Genomic DNA, 16,151 nt, shown 5'->3' on the forward strand with positions numbered 1-16,151 from the left:
ATCTTTATCTCTCTTTTTGCAGGATGTCGACGTTGACGTTCTTCGTATGCAGAGTTAACGTACTGGCCCTCTTAGCTCTTTTTCTTTTCTGTGTCGGTCTTCTTTCGAATCATCCATATCTCGGACACATGTCGTATACGTATCTTTGGATTCTGCAACTCATAGTCCAACATCTGCCACCGCTTGCTCCCCTTTCTCCTCTCAAGCAGCTCGACCATTCCATTATCCAAGCTGACGCTGCTGCTCCTCCTCCTCCTCCTCCTCCTCGCAACACGACAACCCAGCCCCATGTTCCTTCGTCTCTCCCTCCCCTTTACCTCCTCCATCTCAGTCGTTACGATGGTTGGTGATGACTGCTGGGACCAGATAGGTTGGATCGACCGCAGCTCGCTGCTTTCTTGTCATGTCTGAGAGCGCCCTTCTCTCAGAAAAAGAAGAGCGAGCAAAGCGGGTCAAGAAGATGTTGGGGACCGGCGAGGCTTTAGTGTCGCTCCGTTGCCTGACACACAGCCACTATAGGCTGCGCAAAAGTGATGTTTCGTGTGACCTCAATTGCTGTGGTTCCTCGATAATTCATGGAATCCAAAGTCTTTAGCAGACAAGTAGGCCATTGCTAGATCAGGTCAAGTTGACCTGTAGATAGAGAAGACTGTAAGACTGTACACTGTCGATGATGGTGTGTGTGAGAAGCGACAAGGTTGGCTGCCATCTCCAACGAGCGTGCACTTGTCAACCATTGCTTTCTTCTTGGACCACTTGATACTGCACCCTCCACCTGCATGACAACCATGAAAGAGGAGAGGAGAGCACATGGTGATCCAAGAAAACTCCTCAGGAGCTGCAAGACGCTTTAGAATCTCAAACTTGATGTTATCATCAGGCCGACGACTTTGCTCATGCGATTCTTTAGTCTTCAAGTTAGCATGTAGCCGTCGTCAAATAGTTTATGTCAAAAGGAAATATCTATATATATATACAAGATGAAAGGGAACACCATGCAATGGATGCAGATCATCCATTAGAACTTGGAATCTCTTAGAAAACACTTTGATCTTGAACCATAAAATGAAATATTTTGTACCGTCGAAAACTTAAATCTTAAGAATGTGATATAAGAAAACTTCGATGAAAGGAAATGAACTAAAAAATATACTCATACTGCTAAAATTAAGATAGTTAAATGACACACAATGAATTTGATCCTCATTGATGTTATTCTTCAATCTTTCAGTACTTGAATCTCCAGCTTCGATTGCTGGTTGGAATCCACATGCTTATAGGTCTTCACTGAATCATGTCAAACATCCTTTTTACCTAATTTTCAACATGCTTTCATCTGTCGCCAACCAAAGAGCACTTTATCATCATAAGGGCCACTAAGTTCATCAACCACAGCTTAGATGGACCTACAGTTTGTTGTAAAAGAAGCTTCCTTTACCAAAGTTGTCTTTGCTAAGCACTTGAGAATTATGGTCTCACTCATCCACTCTACCACAAGTACACATAAAAAGATGGTCCATCAATTGGGTAAACATAGAATTACCATCTGCAACATTGCAAATGATTCGAGAATCATACCATATTTTTCAGATTAATTTTGACACTGGCAATATATAAATGCTTGATAGAACTGATAGCAGATAAGATTTTCTTAACCGAGGAAATCTCTCTACTCTGTTGAAGGAAAAATCCTTGAAGAGAATAGCTTCAAGAGAGTAGAGAGATTTTCTTATACATGGAAATCTTATCTGAACTTTGGGTAGAAATAGAACATAAAATATTTACAAAAGTTAAAATAGTCTAACTTTTATAATCACTCAATAATTACTTTTAAAAATTAATAATTACTTCTTTCAAGAATCAAAGCTTATTTTTCAAAATCTTATTTTTGAACTAATCTAGTTTTCTAAAACCTTGTTAATGATCGATAATCAAATTATAAATATTAATTTTTTTGCTAGATCTAATGTATCATTAATTTCACCATCACAGTCTTTATTTTCTTACTTATCAATTAAGCTAGCCAATGTTATCCTTATTTCAAGTCCATTTTTATTATTTACTTAGTCATATCGACGCTTCATATAAAACCTATCGATCGAAATTTTGAACTCTTAATTTTTAAAAAAATATATATTTAATACATCACTAGATGAATATTTAGATAATAAAATTTATAGAACGAAACTTTAACTATTCCACCTTAGTTAGGTGAGTCACCAAAATATTTTCTACTAAACAAGCTAAAAAATCATATATATATATATATTATTGAAAAGAAATATAACACAAGGGGGAATCAAGAAAGAATCTATGCTTCCCACTTCACTCTCCGACAACCAAAAGGCGGCCCGACACGTGTCTTCCTTCCCTCCATCTCTGTGCCGGCCGAGGCAGGTAGTTCCCGGGCCCCACCTAAGGGACCGAGTCACGCTCCTCGGGCGGAGCCAGGGTGGTTCGGATAAAACCGAGCCTCAAGTTTGAACTTGCCCGAACGTTGAAGTCAGTTGGGCTGGGGTGGGTGAAATCATGCGCATGGCACGTGACGAAAGCAACCAAACACCACACGACTCGGCGAGTCGCGTCCTACGCGGTCTCCCACAAAGCGAGACACCAAAGCAAACCCCCAACAGACGTCGATGGATTCGACGTTGATGCGCTTCCCCACCCTTCTCTCTCCCCTTCATCTCAAGTCATCCATAATAAACCATGCCCGATGACGTCATCTTCCCTTCGATATCACGTCAAACACTACATCTTTCCCGCTTGGTTAGAGGAGGCTCTGCCACGTAGGCGGTGCGTGCCAAAAGGGTGCACGCCTATTGGGCACACGTCGTTCCGCCATCGGGACAACCGTTCTCGTTGGTGCAGCGAAATCGACGCATGGCACGATAATTAAAGCAAACGGGGAAGAATTGTGTGATCTACGCGTCCGTTCACCCTATTAATACACCCCACACACAGTCTGTCTTTCGCTTCATTTCATCCCAACCTGCGGCGAGGAAGGAGGGCTCGGAAAGGACCGAGGAGAAAGAAAGGGAAATAGAGAAGGGACGCAAAGTTCTCCCTGTCGTCTCCCTTCTTCCCCCACCTCGTGGCCGAGGAGAGCAGGCTGAAGGAGACGCAGCAGCAGTCGCATTTGGGGTGTTGGCCGGGGGTGAAATCGGCGGGGAATTGGTGAATTCTCGAGGGCTCCACCCTGGGCTTTCTGTTCTTGGATTGGGGGCGGTCGTTGGCCGAGGGTAATGGCGTCGGATTCCTTGTCGGTGGTGGCGGAGGACGTGCTGAAGCCGCATGAGACACGGACGGGCGACATTGATCTGGCCTCTAGGAAGGAGGTGCAAGCAGGTGATTTGATTTACTGCCCATAATTTCTAGTGTATTTCCTCATAATCGATTCTTTATCGTCTTTTCGAATGTTCTGTCCTCGACACAGGCCAGAAAAAATGGCTTCTTTTTATTCCGATGATTCCTGGATGGTGCCGTCTTGATCATCATTCTCTTGGGGTTTCTTTATCGTCGATTTTTAGTTCTTCTGTTACACGTATTTCTTGTGTTGTATTAGTTGGAACGCAATAGAGAAATCGCGGAGGAGTTTATTGTTGGCTTTTGTTTATAAAGATCATTAGTCTGTTAGATTTCTCGATATTTTTAGTCCCAAAGCTCAAAAGTATTGATTAGGATTGCTCGGAATCATGAATAGAAGTCTCTGGTTCTGTTTTGCTATGGCAGCGTTGAGAAGGTACGAGGCAGCCGAATGGCTGAGGAAGATGGTGGGGGTTAATGGGGCGAGAGATTTGCCGGAAGAGCCCACAGAGGAGGAATTCCGGCTTGGGCTGCGAAATGGGATTGTTCTTTGTAATGCACTCAACAAGGTTCAACCTGGTGCTGTCCCCAAGGTTAGCTTTTCTTGCAGGCACGCGCTGGATTCTTTCTTTCTTGTTTGATACCATCGCTTCAGTGTTGCATGATGTCATCTCTTGACTCTCATTCCAGGTGGTGGAAGCTCCTGCGGATTCGGCTCTCCTCCCAGACGGTGCTGCTCTGTCAGCATATCAGTACTTTGAGAATTTGAGGAACTTCCTCGTCTCCATGGAAGAGTTGGGCCTCCCAACATTTGAGGCGTCCGATTTAGAAGGGGTGCGGATTTTTTGTTTGTTTGATAAGCTCTTCTCAGTTTCTTTTTTCCTTTCATTTAAGTTATGAATTAGAAGTGGAAATCCTAAATTTCTGAGATTTAAAGTATCACTAATTTAAAATTTTTTTGACATGTTATCTTCTTCTTCTTCTTCCTTTTTCATGGGTTGGAGGGCAGGGTGGTAAAGGCTCCAGGGTTGTGAATTGTGTTTTGGCTCTTAAATCCTATGGTGAGAATAAACAAATGGGCAGAAATGGTTCCTGCAAGTATGGTGGGATTCTGAAGCCTTCCAACTCTGGCAAGTATTTTGTAAGGAGGAACTCAGAACCTTTCATGAATTCCCTTTCTAGAAGCCAATCAACTGAGAAAACCCAGGATGGCGTATCGGTGGAGCAGAACGTGGGTGTCAATTTCTCGATACAATCCACTGAAATGGTAGGTAAGCTGAATGTCATAATTTGTTGAACAAATCGGGTATCTGCATTAGCTAACACACCAGCATGATATTGTCCACAGACGACATCACAGTCTCTGAACATGCTTCTGCGTGCCATCCTATCAGATAAGAAGCCTGAAGAAGTCCCAGTGGTAAGTTAATTCGTTATGACAATTAACTGTATGTAGTGCGGATGAGGCTGGAATTGTTATTGCATTTATGCAGATTGTGGAGTCAATGTTAGGCAGAGTAATGCAAGAATTTGAGCGCCGAATTGCAAGCCAAAACGAGCAGGTAGGCCCTGGTACTTTTATTATTGACACGCTGCTCCATTCATCTGAACAGGACTGCTTATGTCGTTATCTTTCACATGATTTGTTATTCTGATTGTCACCTGTGACAAAATCATCCAGCATGTTATCCTTCTGAAGCCTGCTTGATTTTCTTCCTTTTTATGCACCTTAATGTATATTATTTTTGCTACTGTTAAATTTTTTTAAACCGCTTCAAATGATACCGCAATGCTTGATAGGTGAAAACAACTACGAAGGATCTAACTGATGGAACAAAATCCTTCTGCAAAGCAAAAAATTCAACAGAAATTTCATCCATTTGTTGTGAAAAAGAGGTACTAGACCCACACATTCTTATTAAAGTCACACTTATCAAATTTAAGTGGTTCCCATTAAACTCTTGTCTAAAACACTGTACTGTGGTTTAGACGGCGAAGACAGAGAATTCTTTCCCAAGCTCAAAAGATGAGGATTTTAGTATGAGCTTGAAGGATGCAGAAACATCAAAAGAAAAGCTCCTGAAGCAACACTTACTTTTTGATAGACAAAAAAGAGAAATACAGGTATTCTCTTCTGATTTTTTTTAAGGATTTGCATGATGGCTGGGTTTATCAAGCTGTGTTGATGGTGGTTGATGTTCTCTGTAGGAACTGAAAGGTGCACTTCAAACAACTAGAGCTGGTATGGAGTTGATGACAACTCAACATGCCCAGGAATTTAGTAATCTTGGTGAGATAGTTAAATGATCAGTTGGGGATGATAAGAAATTGTTAACCATGAGGAACTGTTAGACATACTCTGAAGGCCGTTGTTCTTGTCATTTTAGGGAAGCATATGCAAGTCCTTGCTCAAGCAGCTTCAGGATATCATAAAGTTCTCGAGGAAAACAGAAAGTTATACAATCAAGTGCAGGATCTTAAAGGTGATATTCTAGTTAATTATATGCAAAATTAATGCTTCCACTAATTTCTTTTGTTCACTATCAGGAAACATTAGGGTGTACTGCCGTGTGAGGCCTTTCTTACCTAGACAATCAAGTAGTATGAGCACTGTTGGTCATATTGACGATGGAAATATTATGATTATCACCCCTTCAAAATATGGGAAAGGACATAAGTCTTTCAGCTTCAACAAAGTCTTTGGCCCGTTTGCCACTCAAGGTGTTCAAGGCTCTATATTTGAGTACATTCAGAATTTTCTAACAAAGCAATGAACTAATCCCCTTTCATCAATGCAGAGGAGGTTTTCTCTGACATGCAGCCTTTGATTCGTTCTGTTCTCGATGGTTACAATGTCTGCATCTTTGCATATGGACAAACTGGAGCAGGGAAAACCTATACAATGGTACATCATTGACATGAAAATTCATTTTGGAAAATTTAAATTCAGCTCACGATTATCTATCCATGGAAACGAATCAAGACTTTTTTTAATTATTTGGTTCTTAATTTTTTTATGCAGAGTGGACCAAAAGAACTTACAGAAGAGAGTTTTGGAGTAAACTACAGAGCATTAAATGACTTGTTTCATATCTCAAAGCAGAGGAAGGAGACATTTTGTTATGAAATTGCTGTTCAGATGATTGAGATATATAATGAGCAAGTTAGGGATCTCCTTACCAATGATGGTCCCCAGAAAAGATATCCTTTTGTGAAGATCTTGCTCTTATTATTCTTCAGTTCTTTTTAGTTGTTTGTTCTATTCTGTTTTATATATTTCGAGTACCTTTACTCGTCAATACATTAGATGATCTTGCTCGTATTATTCTTCAGTTCTTTTTAGTTTTTTGTTCTATTTTGTTTTATATATTTTGAGTACCTTTACTCGTCAATACATTAGATATTCATAATAGTTCTCAGAAAGGACTTGCTGTGCCTAATGCAAACTTGGTTCCTGTCACATCAACAACAGAGGTTATTGAATTAATGAACGTTGGTCAGAAGAATCGTGCTGTTAGTGCAACTGCGATGAATGACCGTAGCAGTCGTTCTCACAGGTCTGGTTACGTTTTGAATGGATGTGTTTTGGCTTTCATCGTGTCAGGCTAATGGATTTTTGTTTGCAGTTGCCTGACTATTCATGTTCAAGGAAGAGATTTGGCATCTGGGGCTGTTCTTAGAGGCTGTATGCATCTAGTTGATTTGGCAGGTAGTGAGAGAGTCAATAAATCTGAAGCTAAAGGAGACAGGCTAAAGGAAGCACAACATATCAACAAATCGCTATCAGCTTTAGGAGATGTAATATCTGCCCTTGCTCAAAAGAGTTCACATATCCCTTACAGGAATAGCAAACTTACACAACTACTACAAGACTCTCTAGGTAAGAATTAAACACAATTGACTGAGTTCTACATGCACTTTATCTCTCCATGAGTCATTGTATGCTATTCTCATTTTTCTCAGGAGGGCAAGCTAAAACATTGATGTTTGTCCACATAAGCCCTGAGGCAGATGCAATAAGTGAGACTCTAAGCACGCTCAAATTTGCTGAACGGGTTGCGTCAGTTGAGCTTGGTGCAGCTCAGGTAAACAAAGAAAGTGGGGAAGTCAAGGAGCTCAGGCAGCAGGTGCTATTCCCTTCATTCTTGAGTTGCTGTTTTTTCTAACTTCACATGTGACTTGCTTTCCTTCCTGATTATCTCAGTAGGATGACCATGTTTCATTCTGCTTTAGGTAGCTAGTCTTAAAGCAGCATTAGCTAAGAAAGAGGGTGAGCAGATCCAAAGCACAATGTCTAGTCCTGATATATACAGGCTAAAATCTGGTGCAACATCTCCTGCACATCCAAACCAGATGCAGACGATGGAGGATTTTGGCAACATAGAGGTAGAGATACCTTCTTTATATTATTTCTAATAGGAAGTTTATCGGTGTCCCTTGTGCTACATATTCAGAAATGATTTCTTAGCATGCAAATATATAGATTTGCATTCGGGTAATGATTTTGTCAGGTTACATATTTGATTTCCCAACTCTTGTTTCTTAACATTTTAGGTGCTCAGCTGTTCAGCAATGATGCAGGAAAGGGTAGAGATTGATCTCCAAGACCTTTTAAGAGCATCTGATTCTTCTCCTTGGCCAGAGGACTCCCTCAGGGGCTGGGAAGGAGATAACCTGCATATGCCAGACTCATTTTACCAGGGATATGTTCCCGATGTGATGAGAGTCTACGGGGATCATCACAGAAGTTGGGCCAACTCCATCGCAACTGATGATTCAGATGATTTGGATTTTGCAACAAGTGATTCCTCAGAGCAAGACATGCTATCGCAGTACAATCTTCCTAAAAGCAACAGCAATGCTGTCAATGGTGGATCAAAGATCAAGCGGCCTCAGTCAGGTCCAGTGAAGAGTTCCGAGACAAGGTAATCCTGTAGCCATAAATTTGCGCACAATTTTTCTTGAACATAAAGACTGGCTGGCCTTCTATTTGATCCCCTAACAAATATAACTAGGATCAAAGCTCATCTTTGATTTGAACACTTGAGAAAATATGTTTCTAACCCTTTCTTCATCCGAATTCAGGGCACCAAGCCGAACGCAGATGCCATCTCCATCGAGTAAGCTATCAAATACACCAGGCCAAACGGTAAACCGCTCCAACAGACAGTTACTCTCTGGCAGCGCCGACGGAAAACGAAGGCCTATTGGGAAAAGTGGAAAGTAGAGTGATAGACGAAGAATGGCTGGAGATTTCTTGGTTTGTAATTACAAAGGGAATGAAAGTTGTTTCTTTTGTGAAAAAAGATACAATCAAGATGTATACTCTGCTTCTTTTGTGAATGTGTTTATTGATGATGATAGCTTCATGATCTGTATAGCAAGTTATCGGGTTCGTCCTTTCTGGCATGATTCTCTAACTTGAGCATCAAGAGGATTAAGGGAGTTGATGGTCAACTCTCGACATTCCTTCGTTCTCTAACTTGAGCATCAAGAGGATCAAGAGAGTCGATGGTCAACTCCCGACTCTCCTCTCTCTGAACCCCAACACGAGGACGAGGCATGAGTAAGATCCCTCGACTGATCGAAAGAGCCACAAAACTTCAAAACAGACCTGGTCACTATTACAAGCCCTATTAGACCAACTTCCCATGGCTGTGTAGATAGGACAAGTGCAAAATAAAAGGCTGAGAGCAGCAATCATTATAAGGATATGATTGCTGATACCTACTCCACCACCATGCCTCTTTGACAAAATCAGCAGCATTATACAACAATTTATTATTCATCAAGTTGCAGGTTGTCTCATTATCAATGTTCCATTTCAATCACATACAAGTAGGATGTCCATGGAGCATCTAGATATCTTTTTGTTGGAGTATGTGAAAAAAGATCAGGCATCCAACTACATCAATAAAGATCAAAAGGTCATTAGTTAAGAAGAAGAAGTTCAGATCTAGGAGAACAACAGTTTCCAAAAGATTAGAAAAAGTTCTAAAGCAAAAGCCACCAATGATGAGCTATGTTTGATCATTGGCTGCAAAAGCAAATGAAGACCTCACTTTGGTGCAAGCATAGGAGCACCAACACACTTTGAAGTGGAGACTACATCATAATCATGTGCTGCACTCTTTGTTTCAGCAATCAAAACATCCCAAGCTGTATAAGAAACTACAAACTGTAGGGCTTTTCTTGCCAGGGTTTGAGCTCACTCTTCCCAAGTGTCTGAAAGAAGCACAAAGTTGGTTTTGATTCTTCTTTTGCTCATATAAATCTATATCTGTTGGCTTTCTCCTTTTCCAGCAATCATACTGCAGTGGTGGAGCTCATCATGGTAGGGTAGTGCACACAACTTACAACACAAGCAGGTAGCCCAAAGAGGAGACACCAGACAGTCACTGCAATAAAAGGGTATTCTAACTCCCACTTTGATCTGGGAACCAGCTTTCTCATTTTAATACCATGAACACATATGGAATACAAACTAGTAATCGTGATTAAATAGAGTAATGACATATTACAGTATCAATCAAACATTTGAACTTCGACAACTAGCAAAAATTTTTCTTACAGGCTTTGAATGAAGAAATCTAGCTGTACAAGCAAACACATTGTCATCGCTGATGCAGATTTTCTTCTCGATCGGGGGTGGTGCAATACAACTGAGGAAAGAAGTATGCAATGATTCGATCATGGAGGAAAAGATACTTTTGTGGGGATTTATTGGAAAGAATTTGGCAAGGATATTGGTGAGCTCAGGATTCTCGATTGTACAGAGGGGAATAAATGAATGATAATCACATGCAAAAAGATTTTGCTAGACTTGCGCGAGACCACTGAAGTTCTCAAGGGAGAAGCAGAAGAGAGAGGAATTCAAGCTCAGATCAGAGCATGGTTGGGGAAAGACTGATTCCGAGAATCCAGAGACATTGGAACAAGTCCAAGAATTAGAGAGGTCTGAGGTGATAGACAAACTGATGTTGGCAAGACAGATGGCAGTGAAGGGATCTTGATCAATTCCTGAGAGGACTCCAGCACGGGAGATGTTGGTTCCAATCACATTTTTTATGGTCACCTGCTTGATTGTCGGCAGAGCATCCGGATCATATTGGTCATCAGGATGTGCCCCACATTGACCCGTGAAACGAAATGCTTCATGAACATTTTCCATTTCCACATCTGAAATGACGATATCCTTAATGAAGCCGCCTCGTCCCCGAGTGGTCTTGAATATTATGCCAGTGAAAGAATCATGGACATGAAGGTGCTTAACATGTATATCTGAGATACCACCGGACATCTCACTGCCAAAAGCAAGTGCCGAACCAAGAGATGTCTGCAGATGGACATTATTGATCTGAATATTTGAGGAAGGCCTGCCGAAAGAGATACCATAGTTGTCCCAACCACTCTTGACAGCAATGGCATCATGTCCAACACTGATGCTGCAATCTTCGATGCAGAAACTTGAGCATGAATCTGAGTCAAGCAGAAAATTTAGATGAAGATTTGGAATGATAGTTGTTGCCCCTAATTTTATGTCATTATCATGGACCAGGACCAAGCTTTTGCTTATTTGCTTTAGGACAGCGTAGAATAAAAATAATTACCATAAAACAATAATAGAAACTGTAGGAACATATCTGAATCTTTATAACGGAACTTGAATCAGATCATTCAAGAAATTTTGTGTGCTAAAAGCAACGATAAAACAGGGAGGAAATCATAAAAACACTACATTTTGACTCTTACCTGGTACTACACCATTTGTATATGGGGAATCAGATGAAGCCTGAATAACTATATTCTGGACAGTTACATTGCTGCATCACAGAGGGAAAAAAAAAAGATATTTGCAGTTGTCCAAATTCTCAATATTTCTTCACAAGACTAAACAAATAGTTTTAGCACGCACCTGGAATAGACTGGATGGATACTCCATGCTGGGGGATTCAAGAAAGTTAAATTTGAAATCACAATGTCACAAGAACTCACAAACTCAAGAAGATGAGGACGGCTGTAGTTCAAGGTGTGGGTACGAAACCACTCCCACCAGACAGATCCCTGCCCGTCAATAATCCCATTATTTCCTGTTCCACAAACCAATCTCAGCATGGTATACAAAGAAATGCTATGGAACTTGCAATCATAGAAAGAGCATGAAATCGATCTGCCGAAATGTTAAAGAAGCATGCCTGTTATCACTACATCCGTCAAGTTGTATCCGTTTATCAAGCTGCGATGCCTTTCACCCGGAAGGTCTATCCCTTGACCATAAGAGGGCAAAGGCTCGACAGTAGGCCATTGAGATGCATCCTAAAATAAAGAAAAAGAAGGGGTTATTAGTTTTCTAACCGTAGCAAGTAGAAAATTTTCAGCATTAATAAAAGAAACTTGGACTTCTCATTCCATTCCATCTAATCTTCTCATGGGTATCAACAATTTGAAAACTCCACAGAAGAAATTGTGTAATTTCTAAAACATTGAATGACAGCTAACTTAATTTAATGTTCACCGATCGTTTTCAAAATCCAGCCCCATTATAATTTCTTTATCTGATAATAAATAGATGTAGTACAGCAGTTCATGATAGACATTAATAAACATGAAGACATATGGGCTTATGTACTATGATCAAGACCTGACTGCCAATTATAACTGCATCTTCATCCAGGAACAAAGTGAGATGACTGGTAAGATTGAAACTTCCTGTCAGCCATCTCCCCTTAGGAACATACAGCTGAGCACCACCCTTGTCGGCGAACGACCGCACATAGAAAACAGCATTTTGAAAGGCAACTGTATTCAAGGTGACTCCATCCCCCACAGCCCCAAACTCTGTAATGGTGACACTGTGTGGTCTTGGTGTCAAGCCATTCTTGAGTTTACAATACCCATCACCCCTTTCCTCGACTTCGACAGCAACTGCAACCGCTAAAAGTAAAAGCACGACGACCTGCAGAGAACAGGCAATATAATAACACAGGTGATTAGCACTTGACATAGCTTCATCGGTATCCACATTGCTTCCACATCGACCTAAAGGCCAAACAGAAAACGGAAGCTTGTATCGAAGCCCACATCAAACGTTCCCTTCACTTGGAACCTCCAATGCTGATTAGGTGGAATGGGGAAAATGGAAGCTTTTCTGGCAATGAATTAAGGGAAATCCGTTCCAAAATATCGATCATGCAGACATCTAAGATCTCTTATGCTAAAATTACCAACACAAGACTTTAAACGTTTCCTGATTGACATGAGACCTAACAAATAAAATCGATGGGTATAACAATGACAAATGTCATCGTAAAGATCACACCACTGCATTTCCTTAAATTAACACCAAATCCTATTCTGAATCAAATGATACACAACCATTAACCTAAAGTGATACCCAACAATAGCAAACACGTAAAAGAACTAAAAAAGGGGAAACATAAATGATCAAAATGGATCTCTAATTAAAACAAGGGGGCCGATGCGCACATCTATATGAATCGATGATCACATCGCCAGTGGCAAATGGACAAGTGGTCGAACCGAATCAGAGTTCCAACAACCAATTATAAATATAACCGTGTTCAGAAAACACTTTTAATTGGGTCGAATCTCCACAACCCAGATCGCACAAGGAAGAACATCCGACAAAAGCATAGCAAACGACACCCAACAGAAAAAAAAACAAAAAAAAACAAAAAAAAGAGGAACTCGGAAACGAACAAGATCAAATTTTTACACGAATCCAATAATCCCAAGTTCTTAAGAAACAAGAAAGGCAGTTCCTTTGACAAACATCACAAGGAAATATACAAGCAAACGTACTTACTAGCCTCTTCATGAGCCCCTCGGAAGAAGGGGCGACGAAAAGCGGAGCAGGGAATTCCCAGGCGAATAGGACTGGGGAATACAAGACGTAGCAGGAGGAGAAAGAGGCAGGAGAACGACCGCGGAAGAAGAGAGAGGAGAGGAGGAAACGAGGAGGAAGAGGAGAAGCACAAAAACCAGACGCTGTCCTGTTTATACTAGGAAAAAAACAATAATAGTAACACAATTATTCCTACATCCACCCGAGAACTCCGAGCCCCCAAAAAGCCCTCCGAGACGAAGGCCGACGCGGACGAGCGGGTATGCCTGGGGGTCGGCGTGCTCGCATTACCTTCTTAACCTTTCCTTGGATGCTCGGACAAATACGTCTCAAGGGGGGAAAAGGAAGGTACAATTTTAGCGAAGCAGGAAAACATGAAAGAAATTGAAGGAAGAAAAAAAGGGGCGAAATAGACAGAGGGAAAACCAGCCGGGGAGGGGGGACACGGCCGTATGCCACACCGAGCAATAGTCACTAGTCCACACATGATGCGTCTGACATTTCTAATACGGCATCACAGCAAAGAATAATAGGAGGGGAGTAGTAACACGCTGGCCTTCCCCTCCCCATGCTGACACCTCTGGAATCCATTTGGCACGTATTTTTCCGTCGCTACTACCCTTTCGATCCCACGGTGGTGTTAAAGAGACGGCAGCGTTGGTGTTACCTCCGCGGGGCCCACTCCTCTCCTCTCTCTCTCTCTCTCTCTCTCTCTCCACCCACAGATCCAATCAGTAAATTCGTATGTTCAGTGGTTGTTTACTGTACATGAGAACAATATTTCTTACCCTTTGGGGAGGAATTTGGCGTAAAAGTACCACAAGAAAATTATATTTATGTATACATATATATATATATATATTCGTGTGGGGCCCGCAGCGGGGAGCGCAATGCCATGGCATGGGGCTGCGTGTCCCATGTGGGTTGCCAGGGTAGGCGGTGGGGCCCGGCCCTCAATCATGCCCGCCGAAGCCAGGCTGGCCTCGATCACTCGTCTTCCTCCTCGGAAACACGACGCCCTCGGGTTCGTACCCACCATGAGAATTCGACACGTAGGACTCGGTGCTGGGAGGAGTCCGCTGGTATCGGGCCGGTGATTGGCGGGAGGAGGGGCGAGACGGGGAGAGGGTGGCGGGAGGAGCCGGGATATTTACTTTTGTCGCTTCTTCCACTGGGGCCCGAGGACGCAGGGGCAGACGAGGTGTGCCCCACCGCTCTCTTACGCCCATCCGTCGGTCTTGAGGAGCTTTGTGATTCTCACATAGATCTGATCCGAGCGGAGGCCGATTGCCCGGTCACATCGCTGCGTAAGACTCGTCGCCTGAACCGTTCTTCCTCCAACCCCACACGAGATTTCGACACGTAATACGTGGTGGCGGGTGGGGCTCACCAGCAGCGGCCGGGGATTGGCGAGAGGGAGGGGGGACCGATGTGTTCCCCACCACTCTCTTGCTCGTACCCGTCGGTTTTGAGGAGCTTTGAGATTCGCACAATGATCTGATCCAAGGGGTTCGTGGAACGGTTGAAGACACGAGTCCGATCGCGCGGGCGCATGGCAGCAAGAGACACGTCGGCTGAGCCCTCTTCCTCCGACCCCACACGAGATTTCGACACGTAAGCCCTCTTCAAGCTTTGAGATTTGCGTCAAGATCTGATGATCCGCCCGAGTCCTATTGCGCGGCCCGCGAGCGCCTTGCCGCGGGAGAATCGTCGTTTAAGATTCGAGTCGTAGTCGGAATATTCGAATCATTCGAGCGGTGGATCCCATCAATACACCGAGTTAAGGCATCTAATCCTACAAAGGCTTAATACCATACTCTTCCTAATTAATGAGTTTTGAGTAACATTTAGAGTGTATTGGATATTAATATAAGGAAATACTTTTCATATATCCTTGGATACATTAGAAATTGCATATTAATTGTCACAGATTTTGATGCAGTGAGTGTGCATATCTCTTCAAAAAATTGAGATCCATTTTAAAAATTCAAGAAAAACTTTAATTACGATTTTTCTTTTTGAGTTAATGAACTATGTGAAAATATGATATATCAAATATATCAGTAATATTTGGAATATATTAATGTGTTTCTAAAGGCAATAATATAGGTGATTTTTTTGTGGAACAATAAATTAATCATAACTAATGGTGATTAATTACAATGATATGCATGTTAAGCTTTTATTTATTTTAAATAAGAAATTATATATATTGCCATGATATATTGTGATTCTCTAACGTATTAAAAATTAAGTTTAGTCTAAAGACTCACGACAGATCTCAGAAGTAAAGTTCGATTGGGATCCTAATTGTATAAAGACTACAACGAAGACATTTCTAACAAAGACTCATTCGATGCAATAATATTAACTTAATATCTCTACCATCTTCTAATAGCAAACTACCCACATTAATTTGGGTGTCGAAAGGACTAGGTAGGGAAACCTTTCTTAATTTCAGTCTTTGTGTAAGAGGCATCTTCAACACTCAATGTTTTCACCTTGAACAACCTTATGGATTCGAACCACTTCAAGTATACCACAACATCAACGATATTTTTTCTCATCAATAATTAATTTTATTATAACTCTTTTAACTTTTATTAATCTATAAGTTATATTAAAGCACATATGGTTATATTAGGAAGACGTGGATTCCGAATCAATTGAGATTCTACTTTTTATTCATCTCAATGTGAGGTGGTGTTAAGAGGCTTTAAGATCATCCAATTTAGAGTTACACTAAACCCTACAAAACTATGTTGGGGCATTCTAACAAAATTCTTTGCTTAATTTAGCTTTCGAGTCGATGGTTTCAACTAAATGCTAAGTTCACTTAGAGAGAGTCTAACTTGGAGGGCATATCTAAGAGTTATTTTATAGTATGATTTAGAACCGTTACACTCAAGCTCTTAGTTTAATATGATTATGTATCTTCTTTTATATTAAATATGATCATATAGCACTGTACAATTTGTAT

The 16,151-nt window shown here is 41.4% G+C and overlaps 2 protein-coding genes across 4 annotated transcripts; one reads left to right on the plus strand and one right to left on the minus strand.

Moving 5' to 3' along the window:
• Window positions 1-3,000: 3,000 nt before the first annotated feature.
• Window positions 3,001-8,680, plus strand: LOC135652823 (kinesin-like protein KIN-14P). Of its 3 annotated transcripts, none has more exons than XM_065174090.1 (19): window positions 3,001-3,348; window positions 3,733-3,899; window positions 3,997-4,140; window positions 4,316-4,573; window positions 4,655-4,726; window positions 4,800-4,868; window positions 5,107-5,202; window positions 5,296-5,430; window positions 5,515-5,596; window positions 5,694-5,789; window positions 5,854-6,027; window positions 6,105-6,211; window positions 6,329-6,507; window positions 6,702-6,863; window positions 6,933-7,186; window positions 7,270-7,433; window positions 7,540-7,692; window positions 7,888-8,231; window positions 8,392-8,680. In XM_065174090.1, exons 1-19 carry the CDS (start codon window positions 3,246-3,248, stop codon window positions 8,531-8,533), a joined length of 2,901 nt encoding a protein of 966 aa, XP_065030162.1. In that variant the 5' UTR covers window positions 3,001-3,245; the 3' UTR covers window positions 8,534-8,680. The 3 variants fall into 3 exon arrangements, with proteins under 3 accessions (XP_065030162.1, XP_065030161.1, XP_065030163.1); XM_065174089.1 differs by having other exon boundaries at window positions 7,861-8,231; window positions 8,392-8,679; XM_065174091.1 differs by lacking the exon at window positions 8,392-8,680 and having other exon boundaries at window positions 7,869-8,051.
• Window positions 8,681-9,781: 1,101 nt separating this feature from the next.
• LOC103971759 (probable polygalacturonase) lies at window positions 9,782-13,654 on the minus strand. The gene is made up of 6 exons (XM_009385870.3): window positions 13,133-13,654; window positions 11,948-12,262; window positions 11,502-11,622; window positions 11,222-11,396; window positions 11,059-11,129; window positions 9,782-10,785 (listed from the first exon to the last, which is right to left on the minus strand). The coding sequence occupies exons 1-6, from the start codon at window positions 13,142-13,144 to the stop codon at window positions 10,124-10,126; spliced, it is 1,356 nt and encodes a 451-aa protein (XP_009384145.1). The 5' UTR covers window positions 13,145-13,654; the 3' UTR covers window positions 9,782-10,123.
• Window positions 13,655-16,151: the final 2,497 nt, after the last annotated feature.

The sequence above is a fragment of the Musa acuminata genome, chromosome BXJ3-11 (assembly GCF_036884655.1).
Source record: "Musa acuminata AAA Group cultivar baxijiao chromosome BXJ3-11, Cavendish_Baxijiao_AAA, whole genome shotgun sequence".
In the NCBI taxonomy this organism is placed as follows: Eukaryota; Viridiplantae; Streptophyta; class Magnoliopsida; order Zingiberales; family Musaceae; genus Musa; species Musa acuminata.